This window comes from Limanda limanda, chromosome 2, assembly GCF_963576545.1.
Source record: "Limanda limanda chromosome 2, fLimLim1.1, whole genome shotgun sequence".
Lineage (NCBI taxonomy): Eukaryota > Metazoa > Chordata > Actinopteri > Pleuronectiformes > Pleuronectidae > Limanda > Limanda limanda.
Window position 1 is genome coordinate 22,796,007 of NC_083637.1, and position 27,484 is coordinate 22,823,490.

General features: G+C 43.3%; 2 protein-coding genes across 2 annotated transcripts in view; both read left to right on the forward strand.

Annotated features, from left to right (window-relative positions):
• mycbpap (mycbp associated protein) overlaps positions 1 to 11,121 on the forward strand; it is a 13,495-nt gene extending 2,374 nt beyond the window's left edge. The window contains 15 exon segments of the mRNA XM_061085193.1: positions 1 to 127; positions 297 to 412; positions 551 to 701; positions 1,254 to 1,372; positions 4,000 to 4,127; positions 4,308 to 4,445; positions 5,034 to 5,284; positions 5,425 to 5,612; positions 5,713 to 5,859; positions 6,659 to 6,757; positions 7,118 to 7,254; positions 7,354 to 7,481; positions 7,552 to 7,682; positions 9,516 to 9,689; positions 11,053 to 11,121. The exon segment at positions 1 to 127 is cut by the window's left edge and continues 57 nt beyond it. Of these exon segments, the coding sequence (XP_060941176.1) occupies positions 1 to 127; positions 297 to 412; positions 551 to 701; positions 1,254 to 1,372; positions 4,000 to 4,127; positions 4,308 to 4,445; positions 5,034 to 5,284; positions 5,425 to 5,612; positions 5,713 to 5,859; positions 6,659 to 6,757; positions 7,118 to 7,254; positions 7,354 to 7,481; positions 7,552 to 7,682; positions 9,516 to 9,689; positions 11,053 to 11,121 (2,103 nt within the window).
• A 580-nt stretch (positions 11,122 to 11,701) lies between these two features.
• Positions 11,702 to 26,873, forward strand: epn3b (epsin 3b). The gene is made up of 12 exons (XM_061094494.1): positions 11,702 to 11,717; positions 17,337 to 17,392; positions 18,150 to 18,308; positions 18,565 to 18,648; positions 19,009 to 19,306; positions 20,537 to 20,655; positions 21,757 to 21,843; positions 24,044 to 24,167; positions 24,324 to 24,494; positions 24,640 to 24,735; positions 26,187 to 26,480; positions 26,575 to 26,873. Exons 1-12 carry the CDS (start codon positions 11,702 to 11,704, stop codon positions 26,871 to 26,873), a joined length of 1,803 nt encoding a protein of 600 aa, XP_060950477.1.
• The last annotated feature ends 611 nt before the right edge of the window (positions 26,874 to 27,484 follow it).

The following is a 27,484-nucleotide window of genomic DNA, read 5'->3' on the forward strand; positions in this document are numbered from 1 at the left end:
CATCACTGTGAGGCTGTGGAGAAAGGACCTGAGCTCTCTTCAGGCCACAGGAACATCCAGGGTAATGCCCTGCAGAATTGGCAAACACATATGAAGCAGCGCAGACGACAGCAGCATCATTTATCTGGTGAGTTGATTTGAGAGCAGTTATCGTATCATTATTGCAGCTTTAACCAGAGTACAACTGCAGGTTTCTCCTTTGTAGCAAATTAAAGAACAGGATATTGTTGAATCGGTGCCTTATGCTTGACTATCAACCACTCTGTTTATCTGCTGCTCTTCTCCACTCCGTCAAGACTTGCTCCACAGACCAGTCAAGACGTTACTGATGAACCAAGACAACCATTTCAGAGAAATTCAGGAGCAAAAGGAGTTTCTAACCCAAGTCATGCCACTCATCCACTCTGGATATGTATGAACACATTTGCCTCTGCTCTTTTACTGTGACTTTAGCCATCTGTCACACTCACGTTGTAGTTCTCTACTTTCTTGACTCACTTAAGCTCAGTTACCATGTTCTTCCTCACCCATTTTGACTTGTATGTCTTAGGGTTACCGCGTGGGGAGTGAGTTTTGGTCTCTCCCCCCGCATTATGGGGACGAAATGAGCGGCATCAGAGCCACTCTGACTCAGACAGAGCGCGGCAGACGGGAACCTGTCACACATATTGGACAACCAAGCGGCATACAGCATGAAACGGGTAGGACACACACACAAAGACACACACAGTCACCTCCACGTGTGTCCCTGTCTTCACCTACAGTGTCAACATCGACCCTGTTTCATTAGTTGTGCATTCACCAGGAGACATATTTGTGGCTCAGATAAAAAATTCTCCATAAATTTACCCTTAAGGTCTCCACCAACTACATGTGACCACTTTGAAACAGATTCAAATAAGAATTTCAAAGACAGGCGATGACGGGTTTTGTCCAAACAAAAGAAGAAGAGGACACAGTTCTCTTTTTGGGAAGTTACTTAAAATTTAGAGGGAGAGATGAGAAGCTGTAGCAGATTCTCCACTAACCCGAGTGTTGGTGGTTCGATCCCTGGCTTGAGCAATTGCAGCATATGGATTTGTGTTTGAGTGGGTGACGGGAAAAAACTGTGCTGTAAACCACTTTGAGTCATCATGAAGACTAGAGATCCCCCACATAAATGCAGACGCTGTACACACACTCACATGCACACCTGCATTCAGCCACTCTAAGACTGACTGTATCCCTTCTGTGGGAACATTGTCATCCTCCAGGTTTCAGATGTGCTAAGAATCTGCATCCAGCCTCTCAGCCTTGGGGGCAGAGTGCGTACCTACAGGACCAGTACCAGGAGCTGGGGGAGCTTCTACAGGACATGGACCTTAAGAAGCCTGTAACACAAGTTTAATTCATTTTTCTAAACATTCAAATATTTATACCAATACAGCATCAAAAGTCCAATAACTATGGGACTATTCAATAGATCCAGATAAAGATCTGGATCTATTGAAGTTAAATGTGGTTTTATAAGGGGGTTGTTGGGCCTTTGCGGAAGTATGAACTTTAAGAACTGTTTCTTCTGTGGTTGTTAACATTTTGGCAAACTAGAACCATAAGGAAATGAAAAAATCATTATGAGAGGTTCTTGTTTGTAATGTGCCCATTCATGTTCAGACACTTATTACTGGATTACTGAAATACCGAAGAAAACTTAAGTATTCCCAGGGATTTATTAAGATCATCTTTTCTTCTGTGAGTTTGAAGCAGCTTTACCTATCCCTTGTTTAAGATTGACACCGATTACATTTGAGTGTTTTAGGTCGAGATTGTACATTTTTTTTAATATCAAAACCAACAACTTCATACTCCTTGTCCAACCACACAGTCCACTGAGGCCACTCACGCCCTCAGGACACTTAGTCTTTTCTAGCTGCTCATAAACAGTTTGTATTCTCACAGACAGCCTGTGATCATCCAGCTTTGTGCACACTGTTCTGGGTTTTCTCTACAGGGAACAAACTACAGAACATTGTTAGACAAGCTTACGCACATGTACGCCCACACAAACACACACACAGGCACGTGCATGTGGGTTGCGTTGGCGTATACACACACTGTATACACACACTGTATACACACACTGTATACACACACAGAACGTTCACATACTCTTGTGATATATTTCATTGCTTGAAAAATTTACATTTAGTAAGCACACTTGCATAATGAGATTAATGAAGCCCTGCAGCTGTTCCATAAACACACGCGCCTGTTCACAAACATACTGACAAAGAGAAGGTACAGTTATGAAATCTGGAGCGTGTCCAGTCATTGAGAAGCGCGTTTGGGACCAGTGGCGTTCTAGAGCCAAAGAAAAGGGACAGAACCTGCCTCACTGCTGTCTCTGAATTACAATGACTTCATTAGCAGGGGAAGGAGGGTGTGGGATAAACACTTTAACACAAATAAACACAGATGTGCACCTCTATGCAAAGTCAGTACCCATTTAATCCAGTTTACACACAAAGTAATAGATGTTGATTATGGGAAGGTTCCCTCTTTTGGTCTATCAAACACACACACACACACGCCTGACCCAGTGAAATAACAGAAAATGGTTGCAGTGTGTTGTGTCGTGCTGGTGGTAATGTGATGCTTAGGCGATTTTGGGTTTGAAGTACCTTCTGACACACAGACAGAGACAGATCGTCCTGTCAGCAGTCGGCTCGCCCGTGGCTTTGTGACATTCGTGCCATTCGTGCAAAGAGGGAGAAAGACAGTGGGGGAAAGGGAGGGGACACCAAAAGACAAGAGAAAAAGTGGGAAAGGTAAGAGGGAGGACAGAGAGTCCTTCCTTCCAGTTTAAATTAGAAATGTAGAGAAGTTTGAGCGACACAAGAAATTGGATTTGTTAAGGCCTTTTTCACAGCAGACATTTCGACTTGCCACAGTCAGAAAGACCAGGTGTTTTCCATTGGAAAGGTCCAGGTTTTCTTTGTTCGAGCCGTATAGTAAAAAAGGAATTTCATGCATTTTTGCTAGAACTAATTAGCAGTTGCAGTAAGCTTAATTAGACCAATAATAACCCTGACTTCTGATTGGTTGAATAATAATAATCCTATTTAATACATTTTATTTCAAATGTGTCTTTCTTAACATTCAAGGACACGATCTAATGCATCGCAAATAAACACATAATTAATTGTATTAAAACCAAGGCTAAAATCAGTTAAAGAGATATGGGAACCAAACACTTTACATCATATGTCAACACAATCTAAATAGCCAGTGAGAGATAAGACCCAAGTAAACATGGACCATGGGCCGCATTGAGAGCACACTGCTATTAATTTCTGTTTATCATTGTGCTTGCTGTGATCACAACACCTTTTTTTAATTTTTATACTGAACTTAAAGAGGAGAGTTTTCAGTAAACAAATGTTTGAAACAACTCACATGGATGGAGTCAAAATGAAATACAGGTCCATTACAAGATAGAGCTTGAAAGCAAGTGGGCATTTTCTAGAAGTAGACTGAGCCACATTAACAGTTCCTGAAAACATCACCAACAGCTCTGTTCTTCTATCCATGAGCCCTGGTAAAGATTTCGTTTTATTTTCACCATGTTTTTCCTACTGTGACATGTCAAACCCTCCTTTGTTAAAAGGGCTTATTGTTAACTTCTCTCTGTCCACCCTCACAGTGAAATAGTGATAGTGCTCTGCTGGATATACAGTTAGAATCAAGTAAAGAACAAATGTAAATGTTTGAGGATGAAGGGGATTGCAAGTACACCTAAGCTTTCACTTTGCCATTGGTAGGTGGACAGTGTGTTCCACTACTCCTCATCCTCTTATCAGCCGCCTTTCTGTGTGTGAGGGGACAGAACATTTATCTATTGACTGGAGTGAAGAGGATGTCGGCTATTACCTTTCCATAATAGCAGCCGCAATGTTTAAAGGAAGCATGCAGCTGACCTTGTCCTGGAAAACCAACCCCTCTGTGTCACTTTGATTATAGGACCTCAGCGGACTGGAGGTGATCGGCTTTAGCGAGCCGTTCAGATCCGTCACGGTGTGTCGAAGTCCCTCAATGGAGAGGGAAGGAGAGAAGGAGAGGGAGCACAAGGAGGACAAGAAGGAGAACCTGTAAGAAAAATAACCTACCCTTTTCTGATGATATGATATTATCAGATTAAGCTTACAAAGCCGTCACTATTTCAAAGACACTAAGAAACACAATCAGTATTAATTATTTGATGTTGCAATCTACTTATCAATTGAGTTAAATGCTCGATCAATTGCTTTTTGTTTCCATGTCTTTAACAGTGAACCACTGGCACAGAGTGATGAAGCTCAGTCCGACGTTCTGCTCATTCCTGCCTTGAGGTTCTGTGGCCAGCTTGCAATGTGGACTGGAAACTCTGTCAATAACCAGGTACAGACTGGTCTTTACACAGTGAGCGGGTCTGTGTGTATATATTTCAGTTCAAACCACGACTACTGAGATCTCTCCGATAGCGGTCCGGGCCTTTATTTCCTTTGGTGGCAGAGAGAAGCAGGCTTTTATTTCATGTTTTTTATTTGCAAACTTAACAATTTCTACATATTTATCTTTTTCGTTGATCAATTTCCCCAGATCTACTCTTCCGGTTTTCTGCAACAATGTTAAGCCACCATGTCTACAGTCAGCAACAAATGATTAAAAATCCCTGCAGCCTTCGCTTTAGGCTTTCACTGTGAAACGAAGAAAACTTTGGGAATGTTATAGGTTTTGTTGACAGGATCTTAACATCGATCAGGAGCGTGTCAAGAAAGACACAACTGACATTTATCGTATACATTGTTTCTATCTTATAATTTTCAGAAATATCTGTCTGTCTATATTTTGCTCGCATATCTCGAGAACCTTTCATCGTATCTTCTTCAAACTTGGAAAGTGCAGTGTCGAATTTGGTATGATTTGGACACATGACATGTTAGAACTGACACTGCACAAGTAAAATAACTTTTAAAATATTGTTACTGACTCTGGGGTGGAGCTTTTTCTTTGAGTGCTGGCTTTTACCTCTTGTCTTAAGTCAACTTGTATTCTCCAACACTCATTGATCAGGGAGAAGTAGGAATCAGTACCACAATAATGTTTGAGGCCCTGACTGGAGAAAGACCCTCTTCTCATCTGGAGATGCACAATGAGGGCACCACGGCCATTTTCTACAGCTGGCAGCAGCTTCCCAGGCAGAACTGCTTTCCTAACCCACCAACACAAGCAAAGAGTCGGCACTTCTACTTCAATTCTTCCTCCGGTACACACACAAACTAATTCAGACACCTGCTGCCACCACCCTTACGTCATACATTGTTTTCCAATGTATCAGCTTGTCATGAAATTCCCCCAGTGCTGAGTCTGTCTTTCTGCTTTCCATTTGCTTCCCCTCCTATCCAGGCGTGATTCTTCCAGGTGACACCCAGCGTGTAGAGATTATGTTCAAGTCAGAAAAGCCAGGAATCTATACGGAAGTATTGCAGCTCAACACTCACCCTGTGCTGCTTGAAGGAGCCTCCATGCAGGTCACATTAAGGGGAGTGGCTCTTTACCAGGACAAAACGACAGACCAGAGGAATTTCATCGAGGTAGTTTTACAAATAAACTGAGAGTTAAAAAGAAAGATAAACGGCACAAAGGTGATCTGTAACAGAAACAAATGGCGGTCTGTTGTGTGTTCATGAGCAGACAAGGTTGGAAAATACCGTCATGCTGAAAATGTGTCGGTCCATGGCGTGCAAGATGGTGAATGAGGTCCGAACCCCAGAGAGACCCAGCTCTCCTGCAGAGCTCTACATCACTGAAGAGCAAAGGTTTCTAAACAGAAACCCAAAGGTAAATCCTACAGTGCAGACACAATATCCATCAAGAATTGTACAGTTTTCTTAGTGATCAGTGGAGTTCTGTTGTATAACTGTATCCATACACATCCTCTTGAGGGCCTCAGCAGTGCAAGAATTATTCTGTAATGGCTGTTCCTGTAGTTTATCTATAGCTGTAGACACATTGCTCATTATGCATTAGTCATCTCAATTTCCTGTGCCAGTGACGTTTCAAACATTTTTCTTTACAGTTTTTTATTTTTACCAGTTAGAGATAATCAGTTAATGGAGCCATTTGTCATGTTGTTCTCTTTGACATGTTACTGTAGAAAAGTATGATAAGCCCATTCTCTCTTCCCTGAATTATCTTTTTGTCCCCATCCATTTACAACATCACAATCATATTTTTACCCAAATAATTCTTGGTAGTTCATTAACTCATCATAGATTCTAACTGTTAATACCTTAAATTAGGTTATTTTGACATGGCCGTATGTCACAAACCAGTCAGTCTGAAGCTGTATGAGCAGCCATCACACAGTGTGATAAGAATGTTGTTTTAACTGGGTAAGTTTGGAACATGATAAGCCTGATTTTTAAAGAGCAGATAGATAAATAGATGGACAAAGCATGTCTGTCTTAAAAGTTTCCTGAGCTAATTTCCTGCAGACATGGGAGCTAATGATTGGAAACATTGGAAAGTGTGGCCACACTGGATATTTAAACACAATCTCTTTCTCATCGTCATCAACTCATGAAGCATGACAATACTGTCTGTTGTATTCACATGTACACTCTATTCGTGGTTTTAGTTGCAGTACCATCACCAGCCAGTAGAGGACCTAAAGAGACTGTGGGAAGAAGTCAATCCAGGACACAGCTGGGATCTCTCTGTTGATACTCTTCGACAGGTAGAGACAAAATAGCGAGTTTATTCAAGGATATAACGTCTTTAAATGCACTTTCCATACAATGTCATACCGACATGCTGAAATTAATATTTAACACATCAAAACAATATATATACACATTCTATAATAGAAAATGCGCAGGACATAACATAACATAAATTATATGAATACAGAAGGCCATCCCTTTGTTGATTTCCTCTCTCTTCACAAAACACATAAATCAATTATACATTAATCAATAGCCATCATCATAACATAAATATGACTCAATAAGTTCATACTGTTACATAACTTTTTTTCCCCAAAAAATATGAACTCCATCTATGACCATATATGCGTTTGTTTGTTCCCGTACTTAAGGCGGTGCTGTCTCTGCGTGAACAAGAGTCATCCCAGGACACCCGAGAAAAAAACTTGGCACAGCTTAACTCTCTGCTTCTGCAGCTTTCTGAACCCACTGAACCGAATCACCGCCTTCTAACATCAGCAGCAATAGGGTGAGGAACAAACCCATGTGAGTCATAAAGCATCTCTTTCATGGCATCCCACACTTGTACTGTATCATGTGTTATGGTGGTGTGTGGTGCCCCCTGTAGACAGCAGCTGTGGAGGAGACTCCTGGACTCGATAGAAGGTGAGGCCGTGTTCATCAAAAACCAGCTGGGCCTCTTCAAGACACAAACAGTGGAGGATAAAACGGAGGAATCGCTCCTCTCTGATGGTGGTGAGACTCGCACACTTTCACTCAGACATATAGTGAATTCATGCAGTTTAATACTGTTACTCCATCACAGATGCCGATGATATGAGCAAAGATGGGAAGAGTGAGAAAAAGGGAGTAGCACCTGCGAAGGAGAAGAGGAGAGAGCCGAGATCCAGAGCAAATGAAGGCGCCAGGTCACCAACATCTGAAAAAACAGTGGAGGTGAGAGGAAAACTGTATGCGTGTATGTCCAGCAACCTAGCCTTCATCTTTATATAGTTATAAGATATGATCAAAACATATAATAGTATAAAACTATTTAGTTTACTACTGTGATTGTACATACCTGCCTATATACTTATAACATAATTACATAGGCATACCTAATGAAACAATTCAGCATACATCCTCATACAATCCTTCTGTGCCACTTAATTTGATTATTTATGTTTTATTTTATTGCCTATTTTATTATATTTTATACTTTCACCTGTTTGCATATCTGCCTTCCTCTGACCATCTGCTGCTGTTAATTTCCCCAGCATGGGATCAATAAAGTTTATCTTATCTTATCTTCATCAACACAGAGATGGAAAACTATCAAATGTATTCCACTGAGTGGCAGCAGATTCACTTTAATTCATTTTAATTAGTAGTATGCATGAAGTATGAAGAAATGACAACCTGAGCTGCCTCTCAGTTGATCCAACCATGACTCACCTGCACCACTTCAAACAAGTTGTCGGTTCATCCTTCAATTATCTGCTGTCTTCACACAACTCTTCAAACTACGGCCTCAAAGATCTGCAATATTATTACATATTCCGTAAGCTGGTTTTCAGAATTGTTTTCTAAAACATACCAAGATGCAAAAAGTATATGAGCGTCGTTAGATTTTCAGTCTTAAAAGCCGCCATTTGTCATTCAGTCATTCTACTAAATGTACGACAATATCCAAAAGGTTCTCTTATCCAGTGTTTTTCCCCCAGAGAAGTGTGTGACTGGTCAGATGAGACAACAAGCTACCAGATGCCACTAAGCAACCATTCATTTTAATCCAGATGATTGTTTTCCCGCAGTCAGCATTCACCCATCCTCATTATACCCAGCTTGTTTGCATCATACTGTTCACAAATATGAAATTGAATAACTTTTGTCAGAACAGGGACTGAGAACGTCAGCATGGATGCTGCCTGTGTTGCTCAGACATTAATGATGAGATATTGTGTCCTGTAAGTTGGTTCCCACATAAATAATATTCTGGGGGATAATCTGGCCATGCACGACCCAGTGGTCTAGGATTTATCTAAATCAGTGGACATTTTACACATAGGGCCCAATATCATATCCAAATACTGATTCAGTATTGGTGCACATTTAAGCCATTCCTTGTTTACTGTTAGCTTTATAGCTTTGAACAAAGCCGCACATCATTTAATATATTTAGTAAATTGTTCCTTGCTCAAGCATATTGTCTAGTTTCCCTATTCGGGGATTACTAAAGGATGAAGGGGCCATTTTATTAAAAGAAAGAATACTAGCAAGGCAGGGACCAATCAGATTTCAGCTGGGGCCAGGATCCGCCCCTGCCAGGACCTTACATCTCTCTTATAATGGTTCATGTCTGAACTGTGAGCCATTCAGAATATATCACAAGCCTTTCTGTGCAGTTTGCTGAGATTTTCTCCTCCGTGTGTCGCTTGAACGTTGAATCATAGGTCAGGTACGGCCTATTACTCACAGAGCACCATCGTGACAGAACACGGTGTGAGAATGTGCACCTGCTCTCCAAATGTGCGCCCAGGGTGTGAATTTATAGGACCTGGACTGGTCCCAGCCAAATGTCCCTCCCCCCACACACACCTAGCTATATATTAACTCATACACTACAGTATCACACACAATCAAATATGTGAGAGGTAGTTTTTCATCACGCAAGATGCACACAAACACTCGGCAACTGGTCATCTGGTCATCCTGCACGCTCAATACAAAACGTCAGGATCATTTTCCAGTAAACTATATGTCCCCTGTCTGTCTATGTTGTGTGCAAAGGAGAGCAAAAAGAAGGGGAAGAGAAGAGATGAAGTGGGAAAGCGCAGCAAGGAAAAGCCATTGAAGGAGTCTGTCCCACTTCCGGAAGCCAGTCCAGAAAGCAACGTTGTGGAACTTCCTGTTGAAGTGGACCAGAGGATGATGAAGATTTACACAAAGCTCCTGCACAAAAAGGTCAGTCCTTCAATAATTTGTGAATTCATTATTTAATAATAATATTCTAAAGGGGCAATCCAATCAATTTACAAAGTTAAATCCAGTTTAATCATCATGAGGACTCAACTGCTGCTCGGAAGTTTTAAACAGATCACCTGGCTGAGAGTCCCACATTTTGCCAAACTTGCCTGCTTCTGCAAAGCTGGACCCATGATCCACAATTATCTCAAAGCCAAAATCTGGAAACGTTAACACATGTACCACAAGCAGACCCCTCACTCGGGATTAAACACACATGTTACATACACAGTCACTCACATCAAATTGGTTACGGCCTCCTTGTAGCAGCAACTGTATTCCTGAGCCTGTTCCTCAGTGACAACGTGCCCAGCCCATCGCTTTCAACAGCTAATACTTTTCATCACTGGCTATTTTTGTCTTGTCTGGTTATTTAGAAGGTTGGGTAGCAGCTCAGCCAATACTTTGAATGAAAAGTCAGGATCTGCTGTAATGTTGACTCTTCTTCGTTTATCTAATGGAAGACACCGTCTGGTTTCATTGAGGGAAAAGTAGGGTTCGTTGTTTTGGGAGGTCGAACCAAACAGAGATTTAAAGTCTGGGATATCTAGTGTTGCCATTTTTCATTGTCCAGTGAGTCAAACGCAGTTGCATTCTGGAAAATGTAGTAGTCTGTGTTAAAGGGACTCTTACCTTTGTTGCATTTGAGAATTACAGCCCATTCAAATCATCCCGCCTTCCTCCAATGCCCCACCCCCTCGTTCCCATCCGCGGTGTTTTTTTGAAGAAACTTTATTCACAAGCAGACTTACAAGGTACTGCCTCCGCGCACGCACGTGAGTTTTTGTTTACCAAAGCAATGGATTCGGATTCAGAAGCACCGGTAAGTTATATACATTTACATTCACATATATATGATATACGTATATATTGATGACGCGGGCCCGAATGCGCCACAAGAAGCAGACGGAAAACCTGCATGTCCATGCAGCAAACAGACAGGTCTGTCGGCCAATAAGGTCCTTCGGTCCGAAGAATGTTATTGGTTGAAGTTTTCACTAAATATTATGAGAGTGAAGTAATTGTTTGTTTTTACTCCTGGTGGGTCTGTCTTGCATTTTAGAGTGTCATTACCTTATTAATACCAATTTAACCTTATCCAAAAAAAGTGTAAAAATGCAACAAAGGTAAGAGTCCCTTTAAGTCGTACTAGGTTGCATGTTTTCGCTTCTGCTGCTTAAGTTATCACATTTTTTCGAAATCCCTCAAGTGAGTCGTCCTCCATCTTTACGGAAAATTCACAGAAGGACCAGTGGTGTCCATACTCCGATGTATCTCATGTATGAATCTATCTACCTGGCAGGTTTATGCACTGATGGAAGACCTGGTGGACACCATGTGCGACCTGGTGGACGAGGGCAATGAATCATAGGAGCTCTACTGAATATCATCAACCTGTTGTGATGACATGTGATTCCCAAAACTCTCTCTCTCCCTCTCTCTACACTTTAATCTGTTGTGAAATCAATAAAGGTTTTTCATCGCCCTGGCTCAGTGGAGATGTGTAACACTCACTCGGTCTCATTCACTGCCTCAACACACTCACATCAGCGGGATGATAGTAGGTTGTTGTCAGTGCCGCTGACTCTGCAGATGACGCGCACCCCCTGTCCCCGCCTCGCTGTGTTGTGCGCGCCCGGTGTGTGTACGCGTGTGTGACAAGGGGGGGGGGGGGGGGGGCAGCCTGAGCGAGAGAGGGAGCGAGCCAGCCGTGCGCGGTGGATGATCCTCGTCCTATGCGGATTTCACCGCCGACTGGTCGCCCGAGCCGCTCGCACCATCCCGGGTGGAGGCCTGGATCTAGGCGCTGACACCCCCCCCCCCCCCTCCCCCCCTCTCATCCAGGGATCTCTGCGGGTTGGATCACCGTGGTTGCCCTGCTCAGCAGATCCCAGCGCAGGGGATATTACCGACGCCGAGGACTTGGAGAGGAGGAGGAGGAGGAGGCGATGATGAGCAATGGACAAGGTAAGAAGCTGCCTGCTCCTGCACTTGTGGTTCCTCCAGCCAAAACCACCTCTGCGTGGTTGCACATGTGAGCTGCGGTGTGTGTGGAGACATGTTGCCGTCCTGCATGTGAGAGGCTCCAGCAGCTGGTGGCCCTGCGCAGGAATGTGCCGCACATGGAGGAGACCCCCCCCCACACACACACACACACACACACACACACACACACACACACACAGAGGATCCACCGCAGCGGGAGGAGGTGTGAGTGTGTGCGGATGTGCGGGATGGAGGCTGGGGGGGTAATACATTATGCAGACCCACCGTGGGCGCATCTCTCCTCTCCATCACCACCTGGAATGTACCGTACACCTGCTTCTATAGCACGCATGCGCATCTGCAAACGTGACTGACGGGATGACGTACGCGTCGGAGGCATTTGACGCATGAGGCCGGTTTATGTAAGGAAACTTGAATCTATTAGTGCAACAAAGGTTCAAGTATCTCAACTGAAAATGCAGCTGAAACAGAGTTAGGTTTGTGCGGCTCAAATGAAAACAGATTTAGAGTCTGACTCCAGGTCTCAGAGGGGATTCGTTTGAATTGATTTCATTTGAAGGTAAAGTTTACAGCTGGTTATCAGAAGAAATGACCAAATCATGTCCCAGTAAAATCCCAGTGGAGTCTGTCATTGTGTGTGAGGGGTTGTTGTGTTAGTCAGCCCCAGAGTGTGTCCCCAGATGACTTCACCCCCACCACCAGTCTCTGTCTCTCTGTGCTGTTCTGAGACCTTCACATGCAAACCCTGCGACAATGAAAAGGTTAGGAAACTCTACATTTCAAGGCAACTTACTGCACTAGATTTTTAAAGAATATTAACATGGTATCAACTAATCATCCTTTGTTTTTAATTTTGAGTTCTAAATACTAACAATTCTTACTGGTAAAACGTACATGTAGACATGAAGATTGGTCAGTAACCACAAACCAAATTCAATTTTAAATGTGAATGGTAAATATACGGTGGCAGACACGTCTCACACAAGTGCATTGAAGACAAATTAAAGAACAACCCGAATGCAAGAGCCACAACCCAAATCGAAAGTTACAACACAATTACACACAGCAGAAACACAGACACAATGGAATGGAAGGGAGTGACATTGGATGTTGACAATGAAATTAGCATCAGAGATACTTTTTGCTGTCCAGGCGCTTGGAGCAACCGAAAAGGAAGAACACACCTCGAATAGACGATAATGAAGATAAGCATGTCATGATGCTGACTGATTTTTTTCACAAACATGAAAACATTTCATTGTCAACTTCCGTCATGGTTGTGTTTCCTTTTTGTGGCTTATGCGTTTGTGTTGTGGCTTTTGCATTTGTGTTTTTCGATAATGAGATGTCTCAGCCACCATAGCAATGGGCTGTATTTATTAAGCAAATTTCTAGTCTTATTGAACACTTGCACAGCGCTGAGTCCATAGACTTAGTCACTTCCTCCCACCATCTGGAAATGAAGCCAAAATATCCTGGATGTAAACGAACGCTGCCATCTTGTGCATTTGGAGCCAGACTCTGTGCAGTCGGTGGATGGAGGCGACGCTGCATCAAGGTCCCTCAGATAAACGTGCTCAAACAATGGTGCGTCAATTTCAGCTGTGAAATTATGAAGTTTCATCCCGTTTTTATAACATCAAATAACTAATAAAAACAATCCTACTTGGTAGAAATTGCAGAAAAAAAACTGAAACCAGCAAAAAAAAAAAAATGACATATAATATAGACCTATTAGTTTGGTCCATGTCCATCAATTAACATAGGAGAGGAGGATCTTTTTTTTTTACTGCAGCCAGCCACCAAGTGGCAATTGAGATGATTTGGCTTCACTTTTGGGAACTGACATGTCATCAATTTGTATTAACAGGCTGTGGATCAGAAGCCACTTATTAAAGACTTCTCTTCCTAATAAAAAAGGAACCTGGAGATTTGATTTTAAGGCCCCTTTTTTAGCTGGCTCGACTTTCACTCTGATCAAAACTTTTTATACGTTTTATAGCCACCTAGTATTGAGGGCAACTTTACATATAAAGCTTAATAAAGTTAAATACTTTGCTTAGTTCACAAAGCCGTTAAAAATACCCTTGGCGCACTTTATTTTTAAATCATAATAAGCCGAGCAATTTCTAGTTTTCGTTTTGACAGGGCACAAACATAAAACATCTTGATAAATGTTATACGTCAGGAACTCAACAACCTGTGTAAGTGTCTCTGGATTCAAACGTTGTTGTTGTTGTCTCAGACATCTGGACCATTCTTAGTAGCCTGTAGGCACTTCAAATAGTGATCAAGGTTACATTTAGTGTTGTCTCTATCTGATGGGATGTGGCCTTCACTGCTGTTACCCTGTCAGGACAGATGGAGGAGGATGAGAGTGTGTGCAGCAGACAGTACCAGTCAGAATGAGACTGGAGGAGCCAGCAGACCATGCTTGGTCCCATCACAATAATACAGAAACGGGGAAATGCCTTAGCTACATTGGATTGAAGTTGCCACTCATCAATATGTCATACACACACACTTTCAGCTGCTGCCATCACCTCAGGATTCCTGACTCCCCTCTGTTTGTATGAGAGTTGTTATACACACACAGAGTTTATAATACTCCCACAGTGTGAATAATCAGTTTTGGTGTGGGGGTCAGCTCCAGAGGCAATAGTTTCAAACAGCTCACATAGTTAGACAGCACCAGCCTTCAATAACCTTTGTGTTTCTGTGTTCGAGCTGAAGATGATTGTGCAGAAAGGTGATACTGCTTCAGGTTGCTGAGCTTCACTTTCTTCTGCATGTCCTTCACTCTCTCTCTGGCTCCCCCTCTCTGTCTCTCTTGCATATACACAAACACTATGAGACTTGTGTCCCTGTCTGAGTTTCCCAGCTGTGTGTGTCTCAGGACCTCTGTGCCTCTGCTGATGTCAGCGTTTCCGCAGGACGAGGCATCCTGTGACTTGTTCCAGGGTGACATCCTCTTTCAACTGCTTTGAAGCAGCAGTGAAAAGAAAGACTAATTAGATGTAGTTATAGGAAGGATAATAGCAGTGACAACCCGTTAATAAGGTTGTTATATTCTGAGCCAAACACAGTGAATGGGTTTGTGATCATGTGTGCGGGACACAAGCTCAAGGATCTGATTGACCTTGGGGCTAATGAGCTGGAGCTGCATGCAGTGACTTTCCATTAATATTCCTGTTTACACTGTAAAATCTGTCGGAGTGTCAGTTGATCATACTTAAAAAGCATCTAGTAAACCGACTGCCTTGAAAAATGTAAGTAAATAGCTATTAGTCTTAAAGCTAGGGTTGGTAATCCTGGAAACACTAGCTAGAGCAGGCTACACTTCGAGAAAATGCAACCGATACATTCCACCCCATCAAAGCTACGCCTCCAAAACAAATGAATGTACACTGACTGACAACTGCTAGAAGCCGACTAACTTCTGACTATTGTCTCTGCTTCAGCCGTGTTTAAGTCGCTCCTGCTGAAGACTGTGGTCATGTGCGGTGAGATCACGGACCGGGACGCCAGCCAATCATTTCATTCAAATCAACTGAAATGATCGCTTTTATTAGTGGTTCTGTGAGAATTGCTCATTGTCCAAACAAATGGTTTTGCTATACACACCTATTCTGCTTTTCACTAACTGTGCACAAAGCCTCACTCATGGTATCAAAATACATCCTTTAATGCAGCAACTTCACCGACCCTAACAAATATAAAATAAAAGAACTGAAATCTACGTCCGCAACATCGCAGAAACATCTATGAGGTGTTAGAACACAACTTAATCCAACATCTACCTCCAACACGCTCCACTAATGATGCAAGATGGTTCCTGACTGCTCTACTGTACATGTGAACTGATGAGCTCCAGTCCAGTTTACTCAAGTAAATGTAGTTTAATACCTGTTTTAAGCAAAGTAATTCCTTAATATATTTATTTAAAAAAATCATATAAGTAGAATCAACTGGACAGTGAGAAATAAGTAAAGATCATTTATGTAATGTAAGTAAGCACAGGTATGACTTTTTACAATGTAGGAGTGGGTCTTTACTGGTTTTACAAGCTGTAGTCGCTGGTTTGAAGCATATAGGTGAAGAAAATCTAAAGAAATGGAACATAATTCATCTTCCACCAAATATCAACAAGCCCACAGAGTAATGTTTGATCAATGCCTTTGACAGTCTGATGGTTAAACTGAGCTGATGACTGATGAGAAGAGGATTAGTTTAGTGAGGTCACCCTCGTTCAGCTTTGGTTTCGGGGGTTAATTATGCTCCATGTCTGTGAACGGTTATAGTCGCAGGCAGAGAGAGAAGTATCACAGGATGTCTTAATGATCGATTCCCTCGCGTCCTCTCTGAAATATGAATTTGGCAGCGAGAAATGGGTTGCAAGTGTGTGTGTGCACAGATGGTTGCATGTGTGTGTGTGTGTGTGTGTGTGTGTGGTGGCCTGAATAAAATCAGCCATCAAGAAGCTTCATTAGACACCTGAGTGCCAGAGCTTTTATCTGACCTACTTCCTTCTGAGGGGGCACAGATTGTGAGGAGCCACTCAGTCGTTGTCATCAGTCACTGTTTATATTACTCGTTGTGTTCACGTTAATGTAAAAAGCAAAGAATAATGAGAAAAACAAAGAAAAGGTATGCTTACAAGAGAATCCTGTTGTTATTAGGTTTTCTTATATATTTTGAACTGTGAAAAGCTGAGTATGGCAAACCTTTGATGGAACCAGTTTCGCAAAATGTAAATAAATATAAGCTTAATCAAATAAAATATTGGCCTGTTACATGAGACTTTGTCTTGTACCTTTCAACCAAACTCAGAAAAGAGTGTAGTAATTATATTTGGCCCTGATCACCTGGCAGACAAACTACAGCCGTTTGTTTATCCACTGCCAAGCAATATCAAATCCACAGCCAGAAACCTCGCTATCACACAATTTTGAAGCTCATGTCAATAACCTTAGTGACTCTTGTTACTTTCACCAAGGAAATAAAGCCAGAGTAAAAGAATCCCTTTCTTCTCCTGACCCAGGAAAGCTTACTCACACCTCTGTCTTCTCGTGGCTGGACCACTGCAATGCACTATTTACATGTACCAGTTAATCCTCAGTGTCTCGGCTTCATTGCAATATGCTGTTGTTCGTATTTTAACCAAAAGTCTCCAGCTCCCTGTCTCTTCGATGGCAGCTAATAAAATTGAGGTCTGGTAATACATATATTAATAATAATAATATTAATATTATAGGGTCCTCACACCAGTCAGTGCTTGGGCTCTAAAAAAAACAGCATTACTCATTAAATCCATAGTTGTCTTGGTGTGAGGAAGGGTCCAAGGTGTCCAACTAGGAATTTATAGTGAATCAGATCAACCTTAAAAGAGAAAGGCATCATTAGATTCCATTTATCCTCACATGTTGCCTTTTTATGTGTCCTCCAGGAGTGCCTTTTAACTCCTGACAGAGAAGAGGGGTCTTCTTTGCTTTAGCTACCTCTCCAGTTCCATGTATACCTGTTGAGCATTTACTCTTCACTTTCTCTCCCTCCACATCACCATCACCATGACAACCACAGCCCTGCGCCGGCAGGTGAAGAACATTGTGCACAACTATTCAGAAGCTGAAATCAAGGTATTACAAATTTGTTTTTGCAGTGTTGTCTTTAAATGCTATTTATGTGCATTAGTTTGTATGTGTAACACTGGATAAGTTGTTTGTAACCTCTTATCTTTGTCTTGGATACTGCTGATGTTGCTGTTACTCTATGGGTTTTTTCTTCCATCTTTATTTGAAAATGTGGTATTTCAGTTTGAGAGTAGCACTTATTGATTTCATGTTCAGATTCATGCTTGCACTCAAACAGCCCCAGCTTGTGCTCAAAATTTGCACTTGCACTTAGATATTTCGGAACCTGGACATAATTCCTGCGTTCTACCTTTAGCTTTTCTCCTTGTAACATCTGTTCTTAGATTTCTCCTCTGCTATTGTTGATTTTTTCATCTGTGTCAACTTTCTTCTTTTAGAGTCCTGTCCGATCCTTTTTGAAAAATGGGTTAATACACTCCCACACGCCACAGGCTTCCCATTAGCAATTAAGCTAACGCACCCACAACAGAGCCCTGACTTTATCCACACCACACCTGGCATTCTATGGTTTTGGGAATTTTAACCGACTCAAGCAGAACAAATCTAGTCCAGGGTTTTTACAGAGAGTATTACAAAAGCTGAATGTGAAATCAATAAGACCTGCTCTCACACTCAAAGACCGCTCTCTTGAATAAATATAGGAGAAAACCCATATCATTCAAGATGAGTTCGAAAACGATCTGCATGTAATGTAAATATGGGAAGAAATAGATCTTTTGCTTCCTCTGCTGGTGACGTGCAGGTCCGCGAGGCCACCTCGAACGATCCATGGGGCCCGTCCTCATCTCTCATGTCCGAGATCGCGGACTTGACCTTCAATGTGGTGGCGTTCGCTGAGGTCATGGGCATGGTCTGGAAACGCCTCAACGACAGCGGCAAGAACTGGAGACATGTCTACAAGGTGACCTCAGTGAAGAGAGCAATTTAACTAGTGAGATTTAACTGTGATTTCTAATCAGCAAGTAATCTCTGCCTGTGTCTCTTTCGTTCTGCTTCAACTGTTAAATGCTCGACTGACCAGCTGACTTCCCACCACCACCAGTAGTTTCATTTAGTAACATACATGTTTCTTCCTCCTCGTTACTTAAGCTCTACTCAAAGCTGTCGGTGAGTGTGTAGCACAGAGCATCAGTGTGGTAATCAGTATTTGCTCACAGGCCCTGACTCTGTTGGATTACCTGCTGAAGACAGGATCAGAGAGAGTCGCTCAGCAGTGTCGTGAGAACGCTTTCACGATTCAGGTACCGCCTGTAACTGGAGGAGAACCTTGGTAATCTGAACGCCTCAGGAATAATGTTCGTTTGGAACATCAGTAGCTGTAACCTTGGCAACTACTACTCTTCCTTGAGTCTATATTTACAGGAACACAGTCAAATCAGGAAACGTTACGCTACAGGAGACAGAAACCACCTTTGAACTCAGAACAAACTAAATCACTAACAAACTAATTTCATATCAAAATAACTAATAACAATGTCATTACACTCCTGCAGATCAGATTGTTGAGATTCTCTTGCATCGTTATCACAACTCGATCTGTACATTGTTTGAAAAGTTCCTGTTGATTACAAAATGTGCTTTGATGGCTTGTGTGGGCTCAGACACTGAGAGACTTCCAGTACATGGACCGTGACGGCCGAGACCAGGGGGCTAACGTGAGGGAAAAGGCTCGCCAGCTGGTGTGTCTGCTGCGGGACGAGGAGCGGCTCCGCCAGGAGAGGAGTCAAGCCCTGAAGACCAAGGAGCGAATGGCTGGGGGGGGCAGCGGAGGAGGCGGGGGTGTGTACGGAGGCATCCCCCCCTCCTATCACCCCGGGAGGCGAACGAGCCAGCCCAGCATGGCTGTGCTGTACGGCGAGGAGTTCAGCCGCTCCAGAGGCTCTCCGTCCTCCTTTAACTGTGAGTTTTTAAAGATAGTGTAGCAGCAATTCCTATTTTACTACCACTGGTGGCTGAGCTCGATTTTGGTTTTGACGCGTATAGAAAAGATTAGGAGAAGAGGTGAGTCCAGTTGGTCCCTTTGACCGTTTATTGCAGAAAGGTGGATTACAAGTTGGTGGAAATAAACTAAAATATATTAAACTAAAGGAGTCTTTCATAGAGCACAGTTCTCCTGGCAAACGTCACAGCACACGCTCAAAAAAGTGTTGCCTTCCTCAGCCACGCCCAGGTGCTCTGGCTGCTGGCCCCTGAAGGCCGGCGCATGCTTCTGCGTCGTCAGGGGCCCGCAGGCACGCAGCTGTAATGCAGGACTCGTCATTCATGGTTCTCCAACCGTTGCGCGTGTTGCCATGCAATTCCCCGCCAGAACACTAGGCGCAGTAATGTTTTTTGTCGAACTCTTCTTCGTGTGTTGCACGAAGAAGAGCGATTTATTTACATCGCCACGGCGGCTCCGCAGAGCCTTTTTCTGGCGGAAAAATCCGCCGGTTAGTGACGGGTTATACTAGTGGACATAGTGTCGGATCTCTTCTGCCAAGTGCTCTTCTATCTGGTCCATATTCGTTCTTCTAAATCTTCCGTGGTTTCCGGGCATGAACCGGAAATGCGACTCCGGAAATGATGTAGTCAGCAGACCAATCACAGCCCTCGCGGCCGGGTGACGCTTGCGGGGCTTTGCCGTCTAGTTAGAAAAATTGGCCGACGCACGTAAGGACGTAGGAAGGGCCGTGAGGGGCCCGGAAGGGCTCCTGCGTCTCCGTTCCCGTGAAAACGCAGAAGCATGCGTTAAGGCCTTTCCCCCTTGGGCTCCACCTTCAGCCTCTCAGGTCCCTCAGGTGTCCTCTAGGTGGGGGTAAAAACAGCTACGGACATAGTGTCACTCATTCATTCTTTACGTACACACACATGCACGTACTAATAAAGAAAGATAGCATAAGAGTCAACATAAAGGTTCATTTGGCTCCTACGGATAGTGTGTTGCAAATTTGTGAGTAAATAGATTAAGAGTTTAAAATACACACTTGTATTCACACCACATGCCTAATGAAATCCAATATGTACTGTAGTCCAGCCCCCGATGGATTATCAATACTGCAGCGTTGGCCGGAAAATGTTCAAATCAGCTACACAAACCTCCGCACACACACACACACTCTTACTCTCACTCCTTCCTCAAACTCTCTGCAGCTTCGTCGTCGTCTCCTCGTGCCGCCTCAGACCTGGAGCAGGCCCGGCCTCAGACCAGCGGAGAGGAGGAGCTGCAGCTCCAGCTCGCCTTAGCCATGAGCAGGGAGGAGAGTCAGAAGGTAGAACAGCATACACACACACACACACATAGTATGATAATGTGTGATTGCCAGCATCCTCCCCTTAGCTACACACACACACACACACACACACTCTTGGCGTTGTTATAGTTGTGAGGACACTAATTGACATAATGCATTCCCTAGCCCCTTACCCTAACCTTAACCATCACAACTAAATGCCTAACCCTTACCCTAACCTAATTCAAACACTTACCCTTAAACCAAGTCTTAACCCTCAAAAACCAGCCAAAATGACCTGACAATGTTAAAATGTTCTCACAATGATGGTATAAATTGGCCCTCATAACTATAGATAAACATGCCCACACACACACAGACATGTGTTTCCATGACTTCAAAGGACATTATTAGGATTTGCTTGTTGTTCCCATAAGGAAGTCAAGTCCCCATAACTTGACTGTGAAAACCAATGTAGGTCCCCACAACATGAGTAACACCTGGGCTTCACACACACACACACCGTCCTCTGTTTTGGAGCCACACATGCCTCATTGCCTCTTGAGTATTCCAGTTATCAAAATTCTGTGACTAACTCGCCCACCCCCCTTCAGCCTTGCCCCTCCTTCCCCTGTTACCATAGAGACGATGATGAATACATACATCTACAGATTGCGTTAGGGCTTAGCCAAAAGGAGCATGAGCAGCTACACAGAAATACCTCACTTAATTCAAACGTTTTTTAAACTCAAGGCTCATGACTCTGACACTAAACTTAACTTTTTCCTTTCCTACATCCCCCATTGGCAGCCTCTCCTCCTTCCCAGGACCTCGGCTGTATCTCCCACCAGCCTCATTAATAATCCAGTTTTTATGTGTCCTCTCACACACAACTTGTGTTTAAAGTCTATTTAGTTTTGGAAGATTTTCTCTGCACTTCTATGCTCTTTGTCCACTAAATATTTCAGCAGCACTGGTGCCGCCTTCATTCGGATGGACTTAGCCAAACACTGTTTCACTAACGACAGCGTGTGTGTGTGTGTGTGTGTGTGTGTGTGTGTGTGTGTGTGTGTGTGTGTGTACTTCCGCGCTCACTGGCGTCGCGTTAATGTTGAGGATGTCACGATGCCGCCCCTGCAGGAGCAGTGCTGTCGCCAAGGAGACGAGTCTCTGTTACAGAAGGCATTGGATGAGAGCCGGAGAGAGAGCCATTCAGGGACTCAGGAGGTGAGTTTATAAATGAGTGTGTGTTTGTGTGTTTGCGTGTTTGTGAGTGTGTGTGCGTGTGCATGCTGTACAGTATTCGTATTTGCATGGTGAGCTGGGTGGGTGGGTGCATTTGTAGGTGGCTGTTGGCAGGAATTTAGAGGATAAGGTGGAGTTTATGGTGTGTCGTGATAGGGAGGGAAAACATGGATCAGCATATTGAGGGAGGGTTTGAGATGGAAAGGGGTGAGCGGGATGGGGGGGCGTGGGGGGGGGGGTGGAGAGGTGCCTGCTGAATGATAATGACTTTGTCTTGTCTAACCTTGAGGTCGTCGTGACATTTCCCTGAAAGCCTGCGCTCCTTATCTCGCAGCACAGCAGCTCCCTCCCTCATTGGCCTTTCAAGCAAATCAGGATCACAGGTCATCTTACGTTAATGTACTATTACCATTATCCTTATTCTCAGATGCTTCTCTAACTGTCGTAATACCTGACATATTCACAAGGTCAGATACATAGCTCGTTGAATAAAGTGCAATTTACAGTGGGTGCATGTTTTAAGACCTAGTAAAACACTGTCATTTGAATAATAGTTTGTGCTTGATCACAAAAAATCGTCTGTTAAAGTCAAATCCTGCATACAAAGATCAGGATAACCGAAAAGTTTAGTTTTAATGATTGTGAGACCTAACAGAGATGTTCCATGTTGTAAACGTCAAAGTTCCGATGTTCAAACATTGAACTTCCGACACAGGAAATCTTGTTGAAAAGTTTGATCCTTCACCGTAGTTTATTTATGATGTCGGCAGCGATTTGTGCAGATTTGAAATAGAGTCCGACCAATTTTTTGGTTGGCAAATACAGACATAATGGTATTCTGCAATATGAGCCCGAATGAGTTAACGGTCACACTGGCTCTCCCCATGCAGTCCAAAGACATGCAGATTGTGGCTAGGTTACTAGGAGACTTTAAATTGCCTGTAGATGTGAAGAAGAGTGTAAATGGTTGTTTGTCTCTGTTTGTTGGCCCTGAAATACACTGATGACCTGTTTAGTCTCTCAACCAATATTAGCTGGGATTGGTTAACGGATAAGCGTTGTTGATAATGGATGGATGAACAGGTAGAAATATAAACCCTCAATTACATTTCTTTTAGGACATCTTAGGAATCATTGCCAATTTTGTGTTTATTTATATGTAACAATTGATATCTCGGCCTCAGATATTAAGTTGCTAATATCAGTATCAGCCCCCAAATTTCTATAACGATCGGGCTCTATGATAATCCATCAAGGACAGCTGCTGCGGTGTGAAATTGTTCATTACTTTTTATGCTGTGCAAACTGTATTCACACAAAGGAAGGATCAGTGTTGTTACAAAGACACCGACTGTGCAGGCGACTGTAGTTTAGACCCAACTGCTCTCCACATGCTGCACTGCAGTCTGCTGCTGTGGAAGCTCGGCTCCTCCAGATGCTGCCTGACAAATTCATGAAATGACGACCCTGTTTCTGACTTACCTCAGGCACTTTTCACTCTCACTGCATTACAGAATGTATTCTCACTGCCAACATGTGCACCGATAACAAATCAACACCGGCATTATATACAGCACCAACACATCTGCAATAGCTGGCTTTCAGGATAACATTATTTTCTTGTTTTGTGTTGTCTTGTCTTATCTTTGCTTACGTTATCTTCTCTGGTCTCGTCCTGTCTTAGCGTAGCTCAGTTTAGCTTATTTTGTCTTTGAATTACTTTATCATACTTTAGATTAGTTGAACTGTTCTTATCATCAACTGCTTTGTGAAAATGATCCAAATTTTTTCATTTGGATTTTCTTCTAATCTTAAGAGGAATGAAAACTTTATGCCAATAAAGCCAATAAAAACCATTGTAATCTGAAAGAAAAAGTTTTCAGGGAAACATAGTTAGTATAACAGTCCATAATCGTTTGCAATTCTGCTTCATTAACAAACATTTACATCATTAACTCTGAATCAACTTCACTTAGTAAAGTGTGTCAGGCTCAATGTCTTAATACAGTTTATAGTGTTTTTAATGTATATTACACAGTCGTACTATGAAGTTCCAGTTCCCTTCTCATCAGAGTTGGATGAATTTCCTCTGGCTTGCATCAAGAGTCCTACTGTTCATTCACACGAAACTGGACGCACATAAGAAGGTGTTTGAATGTAACACTTGTTGCTTCCTCTGCAGTCAGCCATGTTGGACCTGGTGGACATATTTGGCGCATCATCCGAGCACCCGCCCCCTCCCAGTGACCCTTGGAACTCAGCTCAGCCTGCCCATGATGTCACCTCAGACCCCTGGGCCTCTGCAGGTGCGTGGCTAATCGCAGACACACCAACACATCCACTCGCACGTCAGGTCAATATGACGCAAGACCAAGACCCATACAGTCCCAGTATGTCTTCTCAAATTCTGTGAGGTTGTGTATTTACTGGGTTCGGTGTCTTTCGTCTATTTGTCCTCACAGCAGGTCACTGCAGCACTCCTGTGATTGGTAGCCCTTGGAAAGCCCCTCCCACCTCCTCCAACGCATCCAATCCTTGGGCCCCGTGTGCCGACCCAAGCACAGACCCCTGGGAAGAAGCGCCGACCTCCTCCAGTCCTGTAAATCATGCATGGGACAACCCAACAGACGGAGGTACAGGACACTGATCCGCGTGACCAGATCTCCTCAAAGGGAACAGACACACTGATTGGACTTGACAATGTTTGTCCAAAAACGTGAAGCACTGGCCTCAGTCTATGATTGTACTGTTTGCATCAGTTTTCAATTTCCTGTGCAGATGTCGATGGGACAGATCCGTTTGCTGCGCAGGAAGAGGAGACGCCGAAACAGGAGGTTCCTCAAGTGTCCTCACCTCAACCTTCTAGTCCCACAGGTATTGCAGTACAAGACAGTCAGTACTGTACTGATTTTACATCACATTTGGACTCTACAGATTCTATAAGTCTCTTGCAGACAGCGGTTGAAAAAAAAAATACTTAGCATGAGACCCTGGACCACTGTAGAAAATTAGCATATCCTTGGTAAAACTTTTTTAAGACACATTTCTACATAAACATAGGTTTTTGTTTGCTGATAACATTAATATAGTCAAACGAAATAGGGAGAAAACCACCACTTTGTCTTTTTTTATTGAATAACTGCCTAACTTTAAATCATTAGACATATATAGATGATTAACCTAAAACAAGTCAGTTGACCAGGTCATAACTAGTAGATACACTGTAGACAGTGAAAATGACGAGGCAGAGTTGTGTCCTACCTAAAAGACGTGAGGAAGGAAGAAAGAAATTAATCAAACAACCTAAAGTAAGGTGAGATTTTAGAGTGATAGTGCTCATTGAATCAGCAAATGAGAGATAACATCACTTAACTGAACCGGCTGGTTCAAGTAATCTGATGCATTTGCGTGGTTGGTAGGATTAGTTTGAGGTATTAGAAAAAAACAATGGAAGGACCGGACAGAGGCTGCTTAAAGAAGCAGCTCTCAGTCCGTTCTGTGGCCTCTGGTTTGGTTTATTCACCTTCTGAAAGTAAACCCCAGGATATTTTGACAGTGGATATGTAATTTCATTTGAGCTTTACAGAAACTGATCTAATAATCAATCTTTATATGGAATGTATATATTTGTAGAAATCTTCTGATAACCATGGAAACAAGTCTTTCCATCAGCATGTGAGTGCAAGAGCTTTTCCCAAACCAGGAACCAAATGGTTAGGGCGCATACCTCGAAGGCACTTTTACTATCTTATAATGAAACAAAGGCCAAAAACTTAAAAAGTGACACCGTGATCTTGTAGAAATAGAGAAGATGTCTATAAACACGAATGAGACTATACCATATAAGTACTATACCATAATCCAAGTTAGGCCAGTTAGTCTGCAGAGAATCTTGTTCTGACTTGTGTTTGATTCCTTCTGTGAAAACCTATGTATCCACAATGCGGGGGAACTTAAATGATGATTTATCAAATATGAATAACAGCATCACACAGCAGGTGAACCAACTTACATTTTTGCCCAGTCCATTACTGACATGATGTTCTTGATTATCTTCTATGGCACATGTTTCCATTACATAATTTTATTACACATTACATACTTTTGTCAATCCACGCCTCTGCTGACCTCTTATGACCCCCTATGTTTGTCTTGTTCTTGCTCATGCCCACTGAACTCTTTTAGGACGCTATCATTTGTCATAAACAATCACAATATTATTCTAACGCACTAAATATCAGAAATAGGAATCATAGCATAGTTCAATATTTAAAAACGTAAAATGTACCACATCATTTTCATTGTCCTTTCTCCTCCTGATGCAGATGAAGAGCTGTTTGGGATAAAACCAGACTTTGACCCGTTTTCTGCATCGGATTCTAAAACCGATGCCTTTGGGGCTGATCCTCCTGCGAAACCTCTGGTGAATGGACGAGAGTCTGACAGCCCAGAGATGTTCGACCTGTCCCGGCTCGCACCTCCATTCAGCGCACCGCCGACACGTGTGTGTCGGACCCCAGAGACCTTTCTGGGACCTACGGGGGCCTCGCTGGTCAACTTAGATGCTCTGATACCCACCAACCCTCTTAGCAAAATGCACAACAACCCCTTCCTCTTAGGTAACAAATCATTCAAGAAGTACAACTTACAAAAGTCTCACTCATGTAATATTTAAACTGTTTTCCAACTAATAAAACCTGTTTTTCCCCTCAGGTCTGAGTGCTCCGTCTCCCACCAACCCCTTCCACTGCGACCAGCCTCGCCTCACCCTCAACCAAATGAGACCATCCTCCACCTCCCCGCTGCCCCCTCACATGCTCTCCTACAGCCCGTCGCTGCCTCTCCCTCTCCACCACCGGCAGCCCGTCCTCCCCTCCTCTCTCACACAGCCTCCTGCCGGACTCCTGGACCTCCCCTCCAACCTCCCCCAGCCCCTGCTCCCTCTGTCTCCGCGACCGGCAGCCCGCAGTCAGTCCCAGCCGCAGACATACAGCCACAACCCCTTCCTCTGAGACTGCTGCATCCTTCTAGCAAAGCTATGGACTTTTTTTTAGATCGGTCTGTCCTGACTACAATGACTGCAATTCAAATGAGCCTGAACTGGATCGTGGTCCGATGTAATCGTGCAAACTTGAAGCGGATAGAAAAACGAACTGGACGTACTTGTGTCTGTCTCGAGACACGTCAGCTGCTGTATAACCTGAACTCTTGAAGAAAAGCTAACTCGCACGCACACACACACACACACACACACACACACACACACACACACACACACACACACACACACACATACACACTTAAACTTGCACTCAGGCGCACATCAGGGTGCACACACACCAACTTTATGCACAGACACATACACACCTAAGACGTAACAGGGTGTGTCTCAAAAGTCCCTGATATGTCTTTTCCCCCTTCAGCAACTCCGAGCCCCCTTCTCTCCACACAACACAGAGACTCGGTGAAGTCACACACACTGATTGTCCACTGAGATTCCCCAGGATCCTCACCGCTGCTGCTTCACCGACGAAAGCATGAATGCATCCCACCACCCCCACTTAACCCCTCTGAGAGTCCAAACTACTCTATCCTGCTGAGCCGCTGAGATGAGTTCTTCAAA

Bases quoted from the DNA above. Each gene is read 5' to 3' on its own strand.
- epn3b (XM_061094494.1), top strand. The intron at 17,393-18,149 runs GTATTACAAATT...GGTGACGTGCAG, and splicing joins ATTCAGAAGCTGAAATCAAG to GTCCGCGAGGCCACCTCGAA. The intron at 20,656-21,756 runs GTAGAACAGCAT...CCGCCCCTGCAG, and splicing joins GCAGGGAGGAGAGTCAGAAG to GAGCAGTGCTGTCGCCAAGG.